This window comes from Dothidotthia symphoricarpi, assembly GCF_010015815.1.
Source record: "Dothidotthia symphoricarpi CBS 119687 unplaced genomic scaffold P153scaffold_20, whole genome shotgun sequence".
Lineage (NCBI taxonomy): Eukaryota > Fungi > Ascomycota > Dothideomycetes > Pleosporales > Dothidotthiaceae > Dothidotthia > Dothidotthia symphoricarpi.
Window position 1 is genome coordinate 151,314 of NW_022985027.1, and position 17,863 is coordinate 169,176.

The window sequence follows — 17,863 nt, forward strand, 5'->3', positions numbered from 1 at the left end:
CATGTCATACGTCATCTCAGACGCTTGACCTAGTCCTACTTAACTTAATGACCACAACTCCATTCAGCTGCAAGATACGAATGAGACTACACGGCCCACCAGCACCTCTTACAAGAGACTGAAGATCTTATTCGATTAACAAATTCTGTATCATTATCTCTATCGGAAAACCCAACACGTACAGGATCAGAAGCTCCTTATCCATGTTAGATGGCATCTATCAGCTCAGGCTACCTGACCATAGATACTAATGATATCTTCCCTTGTTTTATGCTAATGCGACATGATCTGGCCCCTGGCATCAGGATGAATTCTCTCGAGACGCAAACCAAACATTTTTATCAAGAGAACCAGGAAAACTGCATCTTTCATGCCAGGTCACACACCCAACTCCACCGTCGTATAGGGGGAAAATTCCCCAGTCAGCATTTCCATCGATCATCATCTCCAACCCCTCCAAGGATCATCCAGTCTTCTTTTACAAGATGTGTTCTCTCAGGATATGCTTTCCATCCTCGCTCCTCTTCAAGGCCCTCAAATTCGTCACATTACCCAGATCCTGCAGATCCACATAGTCTACCTTCAAACCTCCTTGTTTGCGATCACCCGTGCCCTTATCATCCTCCCGGAGAGGCGGCTCCCCATGATCAACATAGAAGATAAAATTCGGATTCGCATCCTCGTCTTCGCCACGGAATATGGTGACCTTGTAGACGAAATTGGCACCTCCAAGTTGGAGTTTATGTTGGATGAGGAAGTAAGCTACCGCGAGGCCGTTGGGTGAACCTGAAGTCCAGGATTAGCTGCGTCCAGGATTTGCTTGCTTCTATTGGTACTTTCGCATCCAAAGTCTCAAGTAACAACATACCCAGTAGTGCATAAAACGCATCATCAGCCTCATCGTCACCCTCGCCAAACACAAAGTCTGTTCCAGGCCACGGCTTGACCTCATCCGCCTTTTCCTTCGCGTGCTCCAGGGCGCGTGGGATGATAGCATCCACAGTATCTTCATTGACAATCGACAGCACCATGAACATCTCTATGTGCTGGAGATTCTTCGATGCCACGCGATTCCACAGTCCCCACGTGAGATCGGAGCTGGCTCTCAAAGCAGGCAGATCCGCGATGTCAGAATGTTCCACACCCCACAGGATCTTGGCGCCTTCCTCAGGAGACCGACGGTGCAGAAAGTACACTATGCCGTCGTCGGGGTTGATGCCCGCACGGTGGTACGCGCCAGTCACCTATTACCAATTAGCGGACTCAAAACCACAAAGCACATGGCAAAGAAATCAACACACCCTATACTCTTTCCCCTCAACCTCATACCTCTGCTCCTCCGGATCCGGCAATTTCCCACCCTCCCCCCTCTTAATCGCCTTCCCCCCCTGATGATGGAAAAAGAAACACTGGTTCGGCCCGCCCATCTCCTTACTCCTAGTATCAATCCCAAGCGCATCAAACACATTGCCCAGTTCGTGCCAGTCCTTGAAATCACAGTGCGCGTCGGACTGCTTATGTTTCGCCTCGTCGTCGTCCCAGCCCCACTTTTCCAGGTCACGCTTCAGGTCGCCGTCGAACTTGGACTGCACGTAGGGCCAGGCGAGGAGCGTGCGGGATTCTTCTTCGTCGAGCGCCATCGCTTTGAGGAGTCTCTCGCCTCGGCATCTGGCGTTGTTCCATGTCGCGTTCGCGGGGTCTTCCCAGGGTTCGGGCGAGGGTGAGGGAGTATCGGAGCGTTTGGCCTGGGGGAGGGCGAGAGTTGTTGCCTTGGAACTCGGGAACTGAGATGTTTGAGTGGTGATTTGTTGCGGGTTGGAGACGGGCTCGAGTCTTGCTGTGACGAGGCCTGCTAGGGTGAGAAGCTTGGTGGCTAAGGTCGGCTTCATCGTGGCTTGCGATGGTTAACGCAAGTCCGCTAATGTGTGAAAAGACCGAGGTTGAATCAACGAGTGGATTAGTGGCGGCTGTGATGTGCAGGGTAAAGGTAAATGGAGTGTAACTTTCTTTGAAAGTCATGTAAAGCAGGTGATTGGACGCATATATACAGGTGAAGGTCAGGATAAGACGGTGCAAAACAAAATATAGTATCTCATCCTGCCCCGGTTCGTGATTTGGAAGAGGGAAACACATTTGCCAAGAAATACGTCGGCGTGGAACAGTGAGAGAGTGAAAGTCGATTACAGGCTGCCACTACTGCGCCTATACAATGCTCTGATCCATGATCCGCTGAGTCGATCGAGATAGATATACATCTGACCCCGCCACATTATCATGAAAATACACCATACACAAAGAAACCCACAGCTCAAAGCCCTGCACGCAAAACATGTTCTCTGACAACGTTCTTGCCATTTTCACTCCGCTTCAACGCGGGCAATCCTCCTCCAGATTCTGGCCCATATCCAACCTCGAGAAGCATAGTCGGATCTTCCTTCCCTTCGCCATGGAACACGGTGATGCTAGTGATGATTTTATTCCCACCCAACTGGCGCTTGTGCTGGATGAGAAACCAGGCAGCACCCAGTGAGTTGGGGGAACCTACAACTTACAATCAGCTCTCTCGACTTCTACCATAGAGGTTATCTCTGGAAACAAATCACACACCTAAGAGCGCGTAAAACCGCTCATCATCTGCACGGAATGTTTTGCCCGGCCACGGCAATTCGTCCATCGTCCCAACGGCTCTCTCGATGAGGAGTTGCGTGGTTGGGTTCTCTATGTTCATCGAGAAGAACTTATTGATATTCTGCAGGTTTCCCGCCATGGCGCGGTTCCAGAATGCCCATGCAATGTCGGAACTGGCACCTAGAAGCGGCAGCTGAATCCGAGGAATCTGCTCGACGCCCCACAATTCTTTGGCGGCTTCCAAGGGGCTTTTGCGGTTCATGAAGTGAATTGCCCCAGCGACATTGTTCACGCCGATAAGTGCAACGGCGCCAGTCGCCTATTGTGTCTCGCAGCTTAGCTTCTAACCATACAATGGAGAACGATGTGTGCAGACTTACCCTGTGTCTCAGACCATGGACCTTATAGTACTGCTGGCCAGGATAGGGGAGTTGTCCATTGGGCTTTCTCTCTATCGCAGGCCCATCGTAGTGTGTAATGCTAAAGCACCGGTTGTCACCTCCTGTTTTGTCCGACGCCCAGTTCATACCCAGCGCACTGAAAGCCCGTTCGAACTTGTCAAAGGTACACGTTTTCCAGGTAAGTGTAGGGGTCTCGTCGTTCCAACCCCACGTTGTGAAGTCTGACTCCATGGTGCCATCGAAGTAGCTTCGTAGAGGGGTGACGAATTCATATGCCTTATACTCATTCACACGCATTGCGTTCATATATTTATGGCCTTTGCAGACTGCGTTTGTCCACCATTCTGGAGCGGTATCAGAATCGGGATCGGGGTCGTTGTCTGCTGCGATTTGGACGCGGTCCGCAGCAATCTCACGCAACTGGTATTTGGGCGTGGGGAGAGAGACACTGGAGATGACTTCTGCATTTGGATCTACCAGTGTAATGAGCTCGTCTGCCGGTGCATGGCTTGGTTGAGTATATTCCACAGGAAACTCACATGTTCCGGTTTCGGAGGCCAAATGAGAAACGTTGAGCAATGCATACTCGGATGGAACAACTCTACTCTCCGTAAGAGTGAACAGAAGCGCGAGCACGAGCGCGAGTAGGAAATTCATTCCGAAGCGAACGGGTCCACAAGTGTGACTGGTTTCAGGTGAATATAGTTGAAGAATAATCAAGTAGTGGAAAAGACATGCGGGGCGCAATGATAAGAGTAGACATAAATACAACTACAGCGTGACCTAAGCGAAGAGTAGTGGGTCATAGTGAGTCGGTCTCTCGGAATGCTTTGATCGGTTTGTACTAACGGGCAAACAAACGAACTTGTCGTGTAAGTCATAAGTGGGAAAGGCGGTGAGTTGCACGTTGAAGGCCCACGGGAAATAAAAAGGAGACAGAAGGCACACTGATCCTCTGTAGTGATCAAGACAACACAATTTGCCTTTGCTTTCATTGTAACAAGACGTACCGCTAAGCAGAACAATGTATCAGCATAAGTCAATGGATACAACAAGAATGAAATCTCGATCATAACAACTAAAGCACAGAAAACAAAATAGTCCCGTCAAATCCCAACGTATGCTTGCAAGCAAGTAACACGCTCCAACCCCCTCAATTCTAGTTTCTGACCTGCACGACCCTTGCAAGACCCGGCGTAGCAGCCATGTTCATAGCGAAAGGATGATAGACGCCAAGTAGCAAGACAACCGAATCCGCAGGCAGCAAAACGGATGAGATATCTACTCAGACCAGGAACGTGGCTTGACCGCCCCTGACGATGACTTGACCGTTGAGCCGGACAACAGCGTTCGCGTACCCGCGCGGTTAAGTCATCGAAGATACTTCCTCGACCGCGGCTGGCTTGCGTGCAGTCGGTGTTGGATTTAACGACGTTTAGGATCTGCACACCTGGTCAATGGGAGTCGCCATGAGGGCAAGTAGCCCAAACACTCGCATCAGGTGCGGTATAGCTGACTTCCTTTCCCGGGCATGCTTGAGTGTTATGAGCAAGAGAGGTCTGTGAAAAGGTGGATAGAATAAAGCGCGCCTGTAGAAAAGGCATAGAAAACACAATGAATACAGAGAAATGAACGATGAGAAAAACGAATGTGATATAATGCTGATACTTGACACTGTCCAACGAAGCAATATATTCGTACTCTGCACATCGTTGCACACACATGCCGTGAATTGAGCTACCTACGATCAACCTCCACTCGTATACGCACAACGACCTTCTCGCGCACTATTCAGACGAGGAACTGGCTTCTTGTGTTACTTACGTTCCGTCCCGTCACTATCAGCCTCAACCCCACGGTTACAAGAATAGCTGACAACTCCATGATAGGGACGAGTAGCGACGCTTACGAACTAGCACCAGGCCAAGAAATCAAGTCGCAAAACAATTTAGGCGAAAATATCAGTCGGCGAAATGGCGCGGAAGTGTCTACACAATCCACCTGGGGTTTGTCAAGCCAGCAAATGTCCCGACCCCGTAAATGAAGTTGGGGGCGAGTGCTGGATTTGCAAGCTACTAACTTGGCTACCACTATCCTAACGTTAACGTGCAACTCAAACTATTCCAACCATTAATTTTGTTGTCACTATTTGAGAACACGTTTCACATCAGCCAAGGAACGCGCCACAATACCACTACGTAAACCTCAGCTCTAGTCTTCTCGACGGCATCAGTAAAGATCGTTCAGAAAAGGACTGATGGATAGATTGTGAGCAACCAAAATCGATGTGGTTGTGGTAGAGGAGGGGCTGGAGGTCAAGTACTGTCAGGGGTTTGGCACTGGGGTGACTAAGCATGATCGTTATGCATAGGAGGGACGCAGGGAAATATATATCATAGAAAAGTCTAGGACGGGGGTTTTGAAGCTCAAGCTCAAGCCGATGCAACGTGATTTATGTTCTTAGCAGGAGAGGTCGACACATGGATATTTCTAGAGCCTCTGAACATAGAAGCGCGCTACCCAGCAGGCAAGAGGTATGATATAGCATAGTCTAGTTCTGTATGATGTGATGTGATGTAAAGCCCGCCTGAGCGTAGTTATACACATATACACATGTATGAATGGATACGCAGACGGAAGAATGGCCAGAAGCAATCAAGGACGCAGCACCCCAGACGCCACGCTATGCAATCACACCCAAGAATGCCTTATGCAAAAAAACAGAAAGAGAAAGAAAAGAAAGACGCCTACACGCACCCACACCACATTTTCCCACCTTGCGGCTCCCAACTCCACACCGTAATCCCATGCATGCAATCAAGCATAAGCGTCAAAAGCAGGATACTACGCCCTTTCATCAAGCATCATGCTATCGCCTTCGCCGAGCATACCCGAATCATCGGGCCTGCCATCACCAATTCTGCGCCTTCTCGCACCCCTCCTACCCGCAACGCGATTCTGTTCAATCTCGCGCAGACGGCCGTTCATCTTGCGGTCGAGGTCGTCGAACTCATCGTCCTCGTTACCAGCATGCAAAAGCGCATGGCCATGCTCATCCGCGTCGCCGATAATACGCCCCGCAGTCCACGACTGACCGCCCATATCGACGCCACTATCCGTCTCGTTTGCTTCAAGAGCCTTATTGAGCAGATCAGTGGCGAGGGGGTCCTGGGGCGCGACAGCGAGGGCTTCGTGCAGGACGGTGACGGCGTCCCAGCTGCGGCCTAGCTCGAGGAGGACGAGGCCCTTTGCGGAGAAGACGCCTGGGTCCTTGACGCCGTGGCGCAGGACTTCTTCGAATGTGGCGAGCGCTTCGTCGAGTTGGCCGGCGCGTCGTAGGGAGTGGGCGAGGTTGAGGCGCATGGGCAGGAGGGTTTCGGGCTCGGCTTTGTTGCTCTCCGAGAAGGTGAGGGCGCGGCGGAACATGGATATGGCTTCTAGCAGCTGGGCTTCGTGGAAGAAGACGACGCCCATTTCGTTGAGGAGGAGCGGGTCCGACTGGCAGAGGGCGTAGGCGGTTTTGAGGTATTCCCGTGCGAGAGATAGGTTGTTGAGTTGGAGGTTTTGCATGCCGAGGAAGAGCTGTGGGAGGTGGGTGCCCTGGAATAATCTCGCCGCGGTTGAGTAGGCCGAGATGGCTTGATCGTGCTCCCCCTCTGCGGCGAACGTGTGCGCGAAGCCTATCCACGCAGGTCCGAAGTGCGGGTCCATCATTGAGGCTTTGGAGAAGTAGCGACGTGCTTCTGCAATGCGGTTGGTGGCAAGGTAGTAAACGCCGACTGCAAGCCAAGAGCAGGGCTCTGTGGGGTTGGTATCTGCCAGGTCATGGGCGAGCAGGTACAAGGTGCTGGTCTCACGGAGTTCATGTAGCGAGGCGAGGTGGACGGGCAGGATGTTGAAGTTGTATTTGTCGGTATCGAGGACGGAAGAGGTCAGTGCCAGGGCTTCGCGGAATCGGCAGTGGGTGTACATGAGGTCTGCCTTTGCGAGGAGGATGTCCGCATTGTTGCCGAGGTTATAGTGGGTGCTGAGTGTCTCTGTTGCATTTGCGAACTCTTCCGGCTTTGAGTACTTGGAGAGGCGGGTGATGTAGAGGATTTTGGTGAAGTGGGCGGCTTCTTGCGAGAGGGAGGGGTTGTTGGAGACGTTGATGGTGTCGAAGTCGAGCGACTCGAGGAACTTCCACTCTTCATCAGGTGACATGAGCGAGTTGGTCATGAGAGCCTGGAAGGCCTCGTAGCACTGCACATCGATCTGGACGGCCGTCTTGTAGCATTCCTTGGCGCGGTCGAAGGAGTTCTGGCGTGCATAGCAGACACCCCGCAAGTAGCACATGCCCGCCTCCGACTTGATGTTGTTGACGTCCTCGCGGTCACGCTCTTCGCTGGTGGGGTGTCGCTCTGTGCGCCCGCCCGCCTTGTTGTGCCGTGCGCCCACGCGTGAGTTGACGTCGACATGGCGCAGCTTCTGCCGTGCACTGCCCGGCGCAGAGATCAGGTGGGTGGGGTTCTTGTCGCCTAAGATCTGAAGCGCCTCTTCTATCCTGCCCAGCTTGATGGAGCAGTGGGCCGAGAGGTATCGACATTGCGGATTGCGCTCAGCGAGGTTCCCGCGGGCGAGCAGTGCTTGCGTGCGGCTGTAGTTGCCCGTGCTGAAGTGAGCCTGTGCGAGCCAGAAGGCGTCCTGGTCGTCCTCTATGCAGTAGTAAGCACATATTCCCAAAACAGCGACAGCGACAATGCGACGCACTGGTGAAGTGAAGCAGCTTGTCGGCGACGAAGATGGCCGTGTCGTACTGGTGCTTGTTGATGGCGTCTTGCCGCCACTCGCGAAGATACTTTTCCATGGCGCTGTTGATCACATGCAGTATGAAGTATGGTGTGCTATCATGGGTATCTGCCGCGTCTAGAGCTGTTTGGTGTTGAGAGCTGCAGTCGCGGGCAGGCGCGCCTTCCGTCGCGCGTACGCACGTGGAGTTTTGCGGGGTGCCGCCTTAGTCAGTCGAAACTTGACTTAGTCAGCCAGAATCCGCCTTCACCTGCCCTTCTGCCCTTCTCCTCCACTATCCCTCACTCACCACAACTCACATATCCATTTTCATACTCTGCGCTGCACCGCCAATATCTTAATCATACAGACTGCACTCTAGTCATCCGAAGTAATCGCGAACCGAATATTCTCCCAGATAAACCGTCGCCATGTCTGAACGAAAGGTGCTCTCCAAATACTACCCACCCGACTTCGACCCGTCCAAGATCACGCGCCAGCGCGGTCCTAAGAATGCTGGTCCCAAGCTGTCGACCGTCCGTCTCATGGCGCCCTTCTCCATGAAGTGCACCCACTGCGGCGAGTTCATCTACAAAGGTCGCAAGTTCAACGCTCGCAAGGAGACGACAGAAGACAAGTACTACAACATCGCAATCTTCCGCTTCTACATTCGCTGCACGCGATGCTCGGGCGAGATCACCTTCAAGACGGACCCAAAGAACATGGACTATGAGTGCGAGCGCGGCGCAAAGCGTAACTTCGAGCCCTGGCGAGAGGCAAAGCTCAATGAGGAGACAGAGGAGGAGAGGCTCGACAGGCTGGAGAAAGAGGAGGCCGAGCGCGATGCCATGAAGGAGTTGGAGACAAAAGTACTCGACGCGAAGACGGAGATGGCCATTGCAGACGCCCTGGATGAGATTCGCTCGAGAAACGCCAGGAACGAAAAGGCTGAGAGAGACGGCACAAGGACAGATGTCCAACCCGATCCCGCCGACGACCGGCGAAGGAGGCAGGAAGAGGAGGATGCCGAGGCTGCGCGTAGGGCCTTTGCAGACAGGGCCATGCCAGATATTGGGGAGGTCGAGATTGACGAAGAGCTGGTCGACATGCCCATTGAGACAGCGCCAGTTGCCGTCTTCAGCAAGAAGCCCAAGGAGAAAAAGGACTTTGGCGCTGCGCTCGGCATCAAGAAGAAGGCGCCCGCTCCGAAACCCGTCGCGCGCAAGACAATACCAGCACCTCCTTCTAAGCTATCAGCGATGTTAGTAGCGGGCTATGACAGCGATGATGATTGATTTAGGATTTTAGACTGCATCCATGGCGTTTGGGGTTCCAGGCATTTAAGGCGCACTACGATACCAATTCAACAATTTTTTCAACCTTCAACTATGTTCTCATCAACTTTCCTGCTGCTACAGCTGCACTCAGGACAAACCCCATTTTCGTGCTGATCGTCTCCCAGGTACATTTCTTTTACGCGTCGTCATCGCGCGCTCAGTCTTCAAACACGTCCTTCCGAGTACGAGGTGGCCTTGTCGATCCTCGTGTCTTCCGGAGTAATTAATTCCGACATCAATACCAAATACGCGACGACTTACACCGCGACAGCATGATACCAAGGCGTACTTCTCCGCATTTACGTTGCCCAGCCGCACAGCCCGCTATATTTACCCCGCGGTTTTAGGGTCGAAGGTAGATGAATGTCATACGGCTCTATATTCGGCGTCTTGGAACAATTTATAAAAGAAGATGTTCCCTTGTGATCCATTTCCACTCTCCGTTACCCTCGCAGCATCTCTTCCACCATCACCATGCATCTCCTCCCCCTCCTCGCCCTTGCTCCCACCATCCTCGCCGCGCCATCCCAATCCCTCGACTTCAGCAAACACGGCATCACCCCCCGCGCCGCCAATACCTCCCTCACAGGCTACCTAGGCGCCTTCTTCCTCGGCGACGCCCCATCCGTCTACCTCTACCTCTCCACCGGCAACAACCCCCTATCCCTAACCCCCCTCAACAACGCCGCCGCAATCCTAAACGCCACGCTCGGCACAAAAGGCGTCCGCGACCCCTCCCTAATCTCCAACGGCACCCAAACCAACTACATAATCGGCACCGACCTCGATATCTCAAAAACCACCTGGGACGCCTCCCAGCGCACCGGCTCGCGCTCCATCTTCATCTGGCAAAGCGCCGACCTCGCCACCTGGACAAACGAGCGCCTCATCGAGGTCGAAGACCCATCAGCAGGCATGGTCTGGGCTCCCAGCGCGATCTGGGACCCCGCACAATCCGCCTACCTCGTCCACTGGGCTAGCAAGTTCTATAACACCAACGATCCGCAACACACGGGTACTCCGTCGGCGATCCGCATCCGCTACGCGTATACAACGGACTTTATAGCTTTCACCGCGCCGCAGGATTATATCGATTACTCGCCTACTAATATCATCGATCTGGAGTTCTTGTCCCTGGGTAACGGATCGTATGCGCGCTTCATGAAGGATGAATCGGCGAAGACGGTCTTCATGGAGATCTCTACGACGGGCTTGTTCGGCACGTGGACGCGCCCTGGTGGCCCGAATGCGACGATACATGCTGGTGTTGAGGGGCCCGCGCCGTACTGGGATAATGAGGTGGAGGGGAAGGCGCATTTGCTGCTGGATTTCTACGGGGGGGATGGGTATGCGCCGTTTGAGAGTGTGGATGTGAGTGTCTCCCTTTCTTTGCGAGATTGTGTATCGAGAGGTGGGGGATGGGAGTGCGAGTGCTGACCTTTTTTAGGTGGAGAGTGGTGTTTGGACGGCGAGTGATACGGCGGCGTGGCCGAAGCTGTTGAGACATGGGAGTGTACTGCCGGTTACTGATGCGCAGGTTGAGGCTGTGAGGGCGCGGTGGGGGTGAGTGGGTGTTGGACTTGTGATTTGTACATGAAAAGGTGCTGCGGGGCTATCGAGGGTGGCATAAGTGCTGAAAAAGGCGAAGGGGCGGCGATGCAGGAAGGGGAAGGTAAAAAAAAGCAAAGCGTAGCAGGGCACGCTGGAGAAAATGCGAAAGGAAAGAGTTTCGATTGAGTGGAATATCACGCTATACATATCAACCAGAGCAACCAAGTATATAACCCCCTCCTCCAACCCCGTCTACCCATCACATTCCTAATTCTCAAGCCCACTCCCACTCACCCTGACCAGAACCAGCCCGTCTTCCCCTTCCCCTCCCGCACCGCATCCCGCCCACTCCCCCCCAGATCCCTACCCCCATCAACACCAACATCCTGCCCGCGCTGCGTATGCACCGTCTCAGAGCTCTCCTCCCGCCCATCCGCAAACCGCTTCTTGAGCACCATCTTCGTCGTGACCGTGCCATCAGGCGCAACGCTACGTTCTGTCGTCGTCATGGTGGAGAGGATAGAAGGGGAGGGATGTGTGGCTGCTGATACTGGCATATTTGTAGGTGGTGATGACGCAGGGGAGAGGAAGCGCTCATATACATCCATTTCTGTGGATTCCTGCTCCTTGCGCTGCGGTGAGGGCGGCTCGTCGTGCTGGTCTTCGTGGTTATGCGCATAGTCGCGGACTGGGTCTGGGTTTGTTTGATCGCCTTCCCAGGGGACGCGTTTGGGGTACTTTGGCTGTGTTTGTTCCGCGTCGTGCGAGGTGCGTAGGAGGTCTTCGTATGCGGCTCGCCAGTTTATGTTGGCGTGCTTCATTGCGGCGTTTTGCTCGAGGGATTGGGGCGAGTAGGACTCGTCGGATGGGGTGGGTCGACGGTCTTCGCCTCGCATTACTTGGCCGAGTTCGTCGAAGACGTCTTGGAGGCGCGAGGGGTTGGATGTGTCTTTGTTTAGAGTATCGCCTGGGGGCGGCCACTGCCATGTCCACGAGGAGACGTGTGGTTGGGAACGACATTGTTCGTCCTCACGTCGGCGTCCGTCCTCGCCTGACCAGCGCTCCAGCCCTCGCTCGCCAAACAGGAATTTCTTCATCTGTGCCTCCATCTGAACCATTTTCGCGAAGAGATCAGACTCGTCGCTATCCTCATCTCGTCTTGGGATATCCCAATCCCACGAGTCTCCCCATTGCTGACCCTTTTCGTTGGCTACCCTGTCTATCAGTTTCCTCTCGCCCTTCCCATCGTCTTCTCGCTCCGTCGTAGTCCCTACGATGCTCCGCCTCAAATCATCTGCCCTCCGAGTGAGCATCAGGAGGTCCTCGCTCTTCCTTAGCACACCGTGCAGATCACCCGCCTTATACAACTCGCGCCCTTCATCTCGCAGCTTCGCGATATGGCTTTCAACTTTATGCAACTTCTCGCACTCCCGTTTATCCGCTTTTCCGAACAAGCACTGTTCGCGCGCTGCATGCGCATTGCTGTAGTTGGCGAGGGTGGCGGGGAGCGTGAACACGGTGTTCAAGAGGGAGGAGACCTGGGAATCGGCGAAGCGCCGGAAGGCGATGAAGGGGTTGTCTTCGGGACGGTTGGGGTTGTTATTATTGTTTGACATGGTGAATGTATGTATGTTGTGAGGTGAGATGGGTGATGCCTGATGGTGATGGATTGCGGGGGTGGAGACCTAGGTACCGTGATGTACGCGCCACGCGCTCCCACGCGTAATCAGGCGTGTGCATAGCCAACCATCACTCTTTCATCACTCATCATCGAAACTCGAGGTATTGATTGTGATCTACAAGATCTGATGATAGCAGCTCGTTCTAAATTCTTCAAACGTACACACGCCTGGTGTTTTCAGCTGCGCGCTTTCAGCATCGCAACCATAACAACTACCACCCTTGAACCGCTCAACTACCTGCATGCCTGTCCAGATCCTCTGATTAAACTTGTAGGAACGGCCCGCTACTCACTCTATATTCTCATCCCGTACGCCATGCAATGCATGGTTCGGGGATGAAGCACCCGACTTCGTCTTCCCTTATTATACGGGCAAAACTGCACGGGCAAGATCTTGGGCCTTTGGCAAATTTACCTCAAGGCCGAGTATACATTACAAAATTGACCGGCTCTCAACAGTCAAAAGACTGGTATTGATTTGTAAGGCACTTCATACCATCGCTTGAGCACCACAGGCCGAATCAAGAGCATTATGCCACATCTTTCATCCCAAGATCCCGAGAATTAATCCTACGTAATTTCGATAGCGTACAAACATTCCATCGAGTCATTCTTTCTTATCTACTTCCCCAAGCAATCTTCATACTGTCGTGCTACGTCATGTTTCAGGGTTGAAGTATAATCCGTCTTCGTAGCGTTCCTCCTCGCCTCAGTTCCAGTCCTCTCCCCTACTCTACGATCTGAGTTTCCAAGAAGCACAAGACACTACATCGTCATAATCGTCTACAAGATGCAAGGACCCCCATGTGCTTCGAGTTGCAATTCACCGAGAATTTCGGACTAGCCAAGAGGCCAAGTCGGAGATCTACCAAAGCAAGCACACAGACACGAAACCGCGATCCTCGCGGAGTCGCATTCTCGTTGTCATCCAAACAAAGCGGTTCATTATGCAAGTCGGGCATAGACGTGCTCGGCGACGCAATATGACGTTGCAACCAAGACGTCAACAAAATAGTTCGGCGTCTCTTGCAACGTATCATTGCACTGCGGACAGCGAAGCAACGCCGAGGGCAATCACAACTTCACACATCCCAGGATCGACCTTGGACGCCGGCACACACCTTGCTCTATGATCGGCCAAACAAGGAGTGGCATCTCTTGGTACATGCGTACCGTGGGACGATCCACGTCATACGCATTTGTCGAGAGGGTACAAAACTTCGTCGCTGCCCCGGGTTCTCCATCATCACAACCTCCAATACTCAATTCAATCATCTGTTCTGCACTTGCAATAAATACTCTCTACTTCAACCTCTCCAACAACTCTCTACCAAACTCACACCAAACACCATGCGCCCTTCCATCCTCATCGCCTCCCTCCTCGCCGGCATCGCCGTAGCCGTTCCCTACACAGGTCCCTGCCAAACCACAAACTGCGGCGTCGACCGCCTCGACTGCACAAATAAGGGCCACCTCTGCGTCGCGTATCCCGATTCCGACCCATCGCGCAGGCTGGGCTGCACCTGCAGCAGTGGTTAAGGATGTCAAAGATTGTCAGCATTTCAGGTATGCATAGATTTCTAATCTTTGATAAGATGCGTGGGACTAACAGACACTGCAGGAGTTTGTTTATGATGGGATAGTAATTGGAAAAGAGTTTGGATGTGAGCTGGTGTCGCAGACAGTAATAAATAGCATGATGGCGTTGTAAATGAATTGAACCTTATCACATTGAACTCGGGTCGTGTTTGCGAGCGGATGAATTCGTGAAATGGTAGCTGAACAGTTTAACATCTGGTCAAACTTAACGCAACATCTTTATCGTTACCCATGACAGCTAAAACATTTGATAGTTTCACAGGTACCAGACGTCAATCAGAACGAGTCATATCTAGGTTCAACACATTGGAGTATTCCAAAGAACGAAACAGTAATGTCAAACGTTGGACAAACAGATGGACAGCTCTCCTAGTGTCCCCTACACGTATCTTCGCCTCAACTCCTCGTCAAAAAAGAACTGTTCCCGATAACATATCTTGATCGGTGGAATAGTGCAAAAAGATATTTCGACACCTGAGTGATTCGAACACTCGCTCCCGAAGGAACGGGCTTAGCAGGCCCGCGCGTTAACTAACGAGTCAGTTTTGGGTCATGTGACGTTGGATTGATAGTGAACTTACCCACTCCGCCAAAGTGCCATTTGGTTTGATGACAAATAGTAAAAATTGATAGTCAATATAGTTGTAAAATACACTCGCAACAAAGCTCGAGCAGCTATACACTCGACAACCCTCCCGGACTGTGGGGAAGTATTACGTAGCCCGTCCTATGCGGGGCTTACAGCAAACGATACTTGTCCAATCGTTGCGGAGTGGAGGGGCTAAACCAGGAAGATGACAAGGCAATCGCGGCCAATGAGAAGCTGATACATTCTGTGATCTGTACACAGATGGACCGGCTCTGTCATTGACGCACCAATCAAAGAATTCTTGTTCCATGTTTCCTGCAGACTAACACATGCGTTACTAATTTTCAATGTCTTTCGAATTTAACAAAAGACACTGTTGGGATTATTCCTGCCGTGTGAAACCTGAAGGCGCGCTTACATCGTCAACCGTAAAACTACACACCGTCCCCAGCCAACACACCATCTTCAACTTTAGCACATCTTCAGTACTGTGCGCTTTTAGGAAATGAATGTTGGTTTGATATAATTCGTTCTCTTTTATGCCAACTATGCTTTGTAACAACGCTCAGGCTATTGCGAAACTCATACACACCGTAATTCTTTCAAAACTCCATTCCACAGCTTTTGAACATAAAGTCCACCTTCTGTGCACCTGTCGCATTTAAATGATAACATTTCCTAATTTATAAGCAAAATGCCCTGTTGATACACAAACACGATATCAAAGGTCACCTATCAGGTCCTCGGCGTCCCATAGTTGTACACGCGTAACGCGAGCCCCTCTTAGTCAATCGAGAAACCTCAAATCAGGTTGTGACAAAACCTTTCAACAGCCTGACAACTACATGAAAAGCTTATGTTAAACTTGAGCTCCTTAAACATTGATAGTATACGTCTAGACGCTGCTACAAGACCCTTGAACACCAGCAAACCAGATACAATTCCGCGCGATCATCCTCAAAGTGCCCGATCCTCGTAACAGGCAAACCCATCGAGACCAACGGAGATACCGTGGCCAAGCCAGTCCCTAGAGACGTTTGAATCTGGCACGACTCGAAGATCCCATAAAATAGACCAGTCGAAGCCTTTGGGAAGTGTTCCTCCATCATCCCATAGACCAGTTCGGTTTCTCGAATAACCCATAGAAATGGTGGATTCCGCTTGAGAATATCGAGTATCAGACCTTCGTGGCACGCGAACCCATCGATACCATTGAGAGGAGGATAGGCTTTAGTTGAGGATTTGCCTCGGCCTGTGCCCTCAGGTCCTTCTCTATGGCCATGATAAACTTCCATGCACGTCGCATGGCACTGCGATGATACGTATCTACGAAATGGTACGCATTGTCATGTCGACTAGTGGGGATGTATCTGGTCTGTACATGCGTCCCCGCGTGGAAAATGGCATCTGCATTGCCAAAGCCGATACTCTCCTTGAACGTGTTGATCTTGCCCTGGGCATACGCTGGCAGACCCTGGTCGACATATTCATGGCCACCTAGCCATGACTTTGGAGCCTGACTGGAGCTACTTGCGACGACGAGAAGACTGTATGATTGTAACTCAGTGGCTTCGACTCGAATCTCTATGCGAGACAAGACAAACCCGAGTTGTGGCTTGTTTGCCGAATTGCAAACTTCCAGATGGCCTGCTAGCAAGTACATATCGCAATAATACCCGCTACATTGGTAGCATTGGTACGGGCCCCGTACATATTGGCTATGTACACCGGCATGGATACCTTCACTCATCCTATCTGCTACCCTGAAAGTGCAAACGACCCCAGAAACGGAGTTCCATGAACAAGGCCGAGGAAACAGCTCCGACTCATGCCGTGGACATCTACTGGCATGATCACCTGCCGCATGGTAACTGCTGATTTATGGACGCAGCCGTCTTTGCAAGGGATCTTCGAAGTCCCATCCTCGAAAGGGTTCTGTTCTAACGTCTGAATAAGCTCGCCCTTATATGCCTGGTGTGTATGCAGTGCCATAAAGCGAAAGTTGTTGTAAGATGCCGTCTTAGAGACGCATCTTCCGAGTGCTTTAAATGGGCATATGTGGTCGCCGTTTGGAGGCGGCAAGAACGGTACGATAGGCCCTGTTGGACCGGTCATTCCAGTCGCGACCTGCTCAGAGGCGATGTTGAGATTCGGGTTGTTCACACCAACGTCGTCATCTTTTGCCGGACGAGTGGCTTCCGCTTGTCGCTGAGCCTCTATCCTCTCCAACCGTGCCTTTGCTTCTACACACAGGTCAATACAAGACGTGAGCAGTCAATCCACATGTTACATACTTCGGGCCTTTGAACGAAATCGTTCCTTGATCCGTGCTCGTTCGACTGGGTCACTCTCGAACTCCCAGTACTCGGGGATCTCACCCACAAGGACTGGCGGGGGTCGATCTTTCAAGACGTTCGCCCGCGCCATATCCCTTGGGATGGATGATGGTGCTTTGATCGTCGTTAGCTTCCCGAAGTACTGTGCGGGAGAGCCCTCGAACACGTCCCGGTACTCTTCGACGATGTCTTCCAAACCAGGGAGTGGCTCAAACGCGTACTTGTGCTTCTCGTCGTTGATCGTGTCCTCAAACCCACCATTATCAGCCAATGACAGTGGGTTGTCCACGGACATTGTGGCTACTTGAGGAACATCTTGTTTGGTCGATGAAAGCTTCGGCGACGTCTCTCTGAGTGTCGAAGTAGAGGAAGGGTTGGTCACTGGCTTGAAAAAGGAGTGTAGAGTGAGCTTTGGAGCGATCTCCTTGCTCTTCTGTTTTGCCATTGTGTTGAATAAGTGGTAAGTGTAGTCGTCATTGGCTTCCCGAAGTGCTGCGCTGGCGAGCTTTCGAAGACTTCCCAATACCCTCGCACCAGGTCTGCTCGACCAGGAAGTGGTTCGAATGTGTAGTCGTACCTCTCTTTAACTGTTATATCCTCCAAACCACTGTTGGTAGTCAATGACGGTGGATTGTCGACTTTTTTCCAATTGCCGAAGGACGTGGCGTGGGATGCTGTTTTAAGGAACGAATGTAGCGTGAGCCTTGGAGTGCCCTCTCGTTTTGTCATCGTGTCAAACAAGCGTGGTGTGTTGATATTGTTGAGTTGGCGGGGCGGTAGGACGATGGCTTCGCGTTACGCGTGTGTGGGGCGCCGTTTTCACCGCGGCGCGTTGTCGCCGAAGACCCGGTTGGAGACCTCTAGTTTCGTGTATGCGTGTAAACATCATGGCCAGTTTTGAATCAACTGTAGATTGGAAGACACCTTTCTATCTTACATCCTTCACCGAAAGTCGTTTGCATATCCTCAACCTT

General features: G+C 52.0%; 8 protein-coding genes across 8 annotated transcripts; 3 read left to right on the forward strand and 5 right to left on the reverse strand.

The window, feature by feature from the left end:
- Positions 1-57: 57 nt before the first annotated feature.
- P153DRAFT_324467 (uncharacterized protein) lies at positions 58-1,691 on the reverse strand. The gene is made up of 3 exons (XM_033665243.1): positions 1,302-1,691; positions 869-1,244; positions 58-786 (listed from the first exon to the last, which is right to left on the reverse strand). The coding sequence occupies exons 1-3, from the start codon at positions 1,638-1,640 to the stop codon at positions 479-481; spliced, it is 1,023 nt and encodes a 340-aa protein (XP_033519692.1). The 5' UTR covers positions 1,641-1,691; the 3' UTR covers positions 58-478.
- A 704-nt stretch (positions 1,692-2,395) lies between these two features.
- On the reverse strand, positions 2,396-3,368 carry P153DRAFT_256392 (uncharacterized protein; the record flags this gene model as incomplete). Its single annotated transcript, XM_033662778.1, has 3 exons — positions 2,396-2,541; positions 2,608-2,947; positions 3,009-3,368. Coding segments are annotated over 3 exons (846 nt in total), but the record flags the coding sequence as incomplete, so codon positions are not given.
- A 2,132-nt stretch (positions 3,369-5,500) lies between these two features.
- On the reverse strand, positions 5,501-7,961 carry P153DRAFT_348322 (anaphase-promoting complex subunit Cut9). Its single transcript, XM_033666201.1, has 2 exons — positions 7,779-7,961; positions 5,501-7,723 (listed from the first exon to the last, which is right to left on the reverse strand). The coding sequence occupies exons 1-2, from the start codon at positions 7,873-7,875 to the stop codon at positions 5,874-5,876; spliced, it is 1,947 nt and encodes a 648-aa protein (XP_033519694.1). The 5' UTR covers positions 7,876-7,961; the 3' UTR covers positions 5,501-5,873.
- Positions 7,962-8,227: 266 nt separating this feature from the next.
- On the forward strand, positions 8,228-9,091 carry P153DRAFT_389466 (DUF572-domain-containing protein; the record flags this gene model as incomplete). Its single annotated transcript, XM_033670848.1, has 1 exon — positions 8,228-9,091. The coding sequence occupies one exon, from the start codon at positions 8,228-8,230 to the stop codon at positions 9,089-9,091; it is 864 nt and encodes a 287-aa protein (XP_033519695.1).
- Positions 9,092-9,607: 516 nt separating this feature from the next.
- Positions 9,608-10,700, forward strand: P153DRAFT_299684 (glycoside hydrolase family 43 protein; the record flags this gene model as incomplete). The annotated part of the gene is made up of 2 exons (XM_033664292.1): positions 9,608-10,504; positions 10,581-10,700. The coding sequence occupies 2 exons, from the start codon at positions 9,608-9,610 to the stop codon at positions 10,698-10,700; spliced, it is 1,017 nt and encodes a 338-aa protein (XP_033519696.1).
- A 367-nt stretch (positions 10,701-11,067) lies between these two features.
- On the reverse strand, positions 11,068-12,300 carry P153DRAFT_324478 (uncharacterized protein; the record flags this gene model as incomplete). Its single annotated transcript, XM_033665244.1, has 1 exon — positions 11,068-12,300. A coding segment is annotated over one exon (1,233 nt), but the record flags the coding sequence as incomplete, so codon positions are not given.
- A 1,415-nt stretch (positions 12,301-13,715) lies between these two features.
- P153DRAFT_389469 (uncharacterized protein) lies at positions 13,716-14,000 on the forward strand (the record flags this gene model as incomplete). Its single annotated transcript, XM_033670849.1, has 2 exons — positions 13,716-13,899; positions 13,987-14,000. The coding sequence occupies 2 exons, from the start codon at positions 13,716-13,718 to the stop codon at positions 13,998-14,000; spliced, it is 198 nt and encodes a 65-aa protein (XP_033519698.1).
- Positions 14,001-15,510: 1,510 nt separating this feature from the next.
- Positions 15,511-17,657, reverse strand: P153DRAFT_400136 (uncharacterized protein; the record flags this gene model as incomplete). The annotated part of the gene is made up of 4 exons (XM_033671789.1): positions 16,848-17,657; positions 16,316-16,796; positions 15,754-16,232; positions 15,511-15,713 (listed from the first exon to the last, which is right to left on the reverse strand). The coding sequence occupies exons 1-4, from the start codon at positions 17,332-17,334 to the stop codon at positions 15,511-15,513; spliced, it is 1,650 nt and encodes a 549-aa protein (XP_033519699.1). The 5' UTR covers positions 17,335-17,657.
- Positions 17,658-17,863: the final 206 nt, after the last annotated feature.

Coding starts and splice junctions, on each gene's coding strand:
- P153DRAFT_348322 (XM_033666201.1), bottom strand. CDS start 7,875: ATGGAAAAGTATCTTCGCGAGTGGCGGCAAGACGCCATCAACAAGCAC. Junction 7,724..7,778: donor CAAGCTGCTTCACTTCACCA/GTGCGTCGCATT, acceptor ACTACTGCATAG/AGGACGACCAGGACGCCTTC.
- P153DRAFT_324467 (XM_033665243.1), bottom strand. CDS start 1,640: ATGGCGCTCGACGAAGAAGAATCCCGCACGCTCCTCGCCTGGCCCTAC. Junction 1,245..1,301: donor TTGAGGGGAAAGAGTATAGG/GTGTGTTGATTT, acceptor AATTGGTAATAG/GTGACTGGCGCGTACCACCG. Junction 787..868: donor TGCGTTTTATGCACTACTGG/GTATGTTGTTAC, acceptor CCTGGACTTCAG/GTTCACCCAACGGCCTCGCG.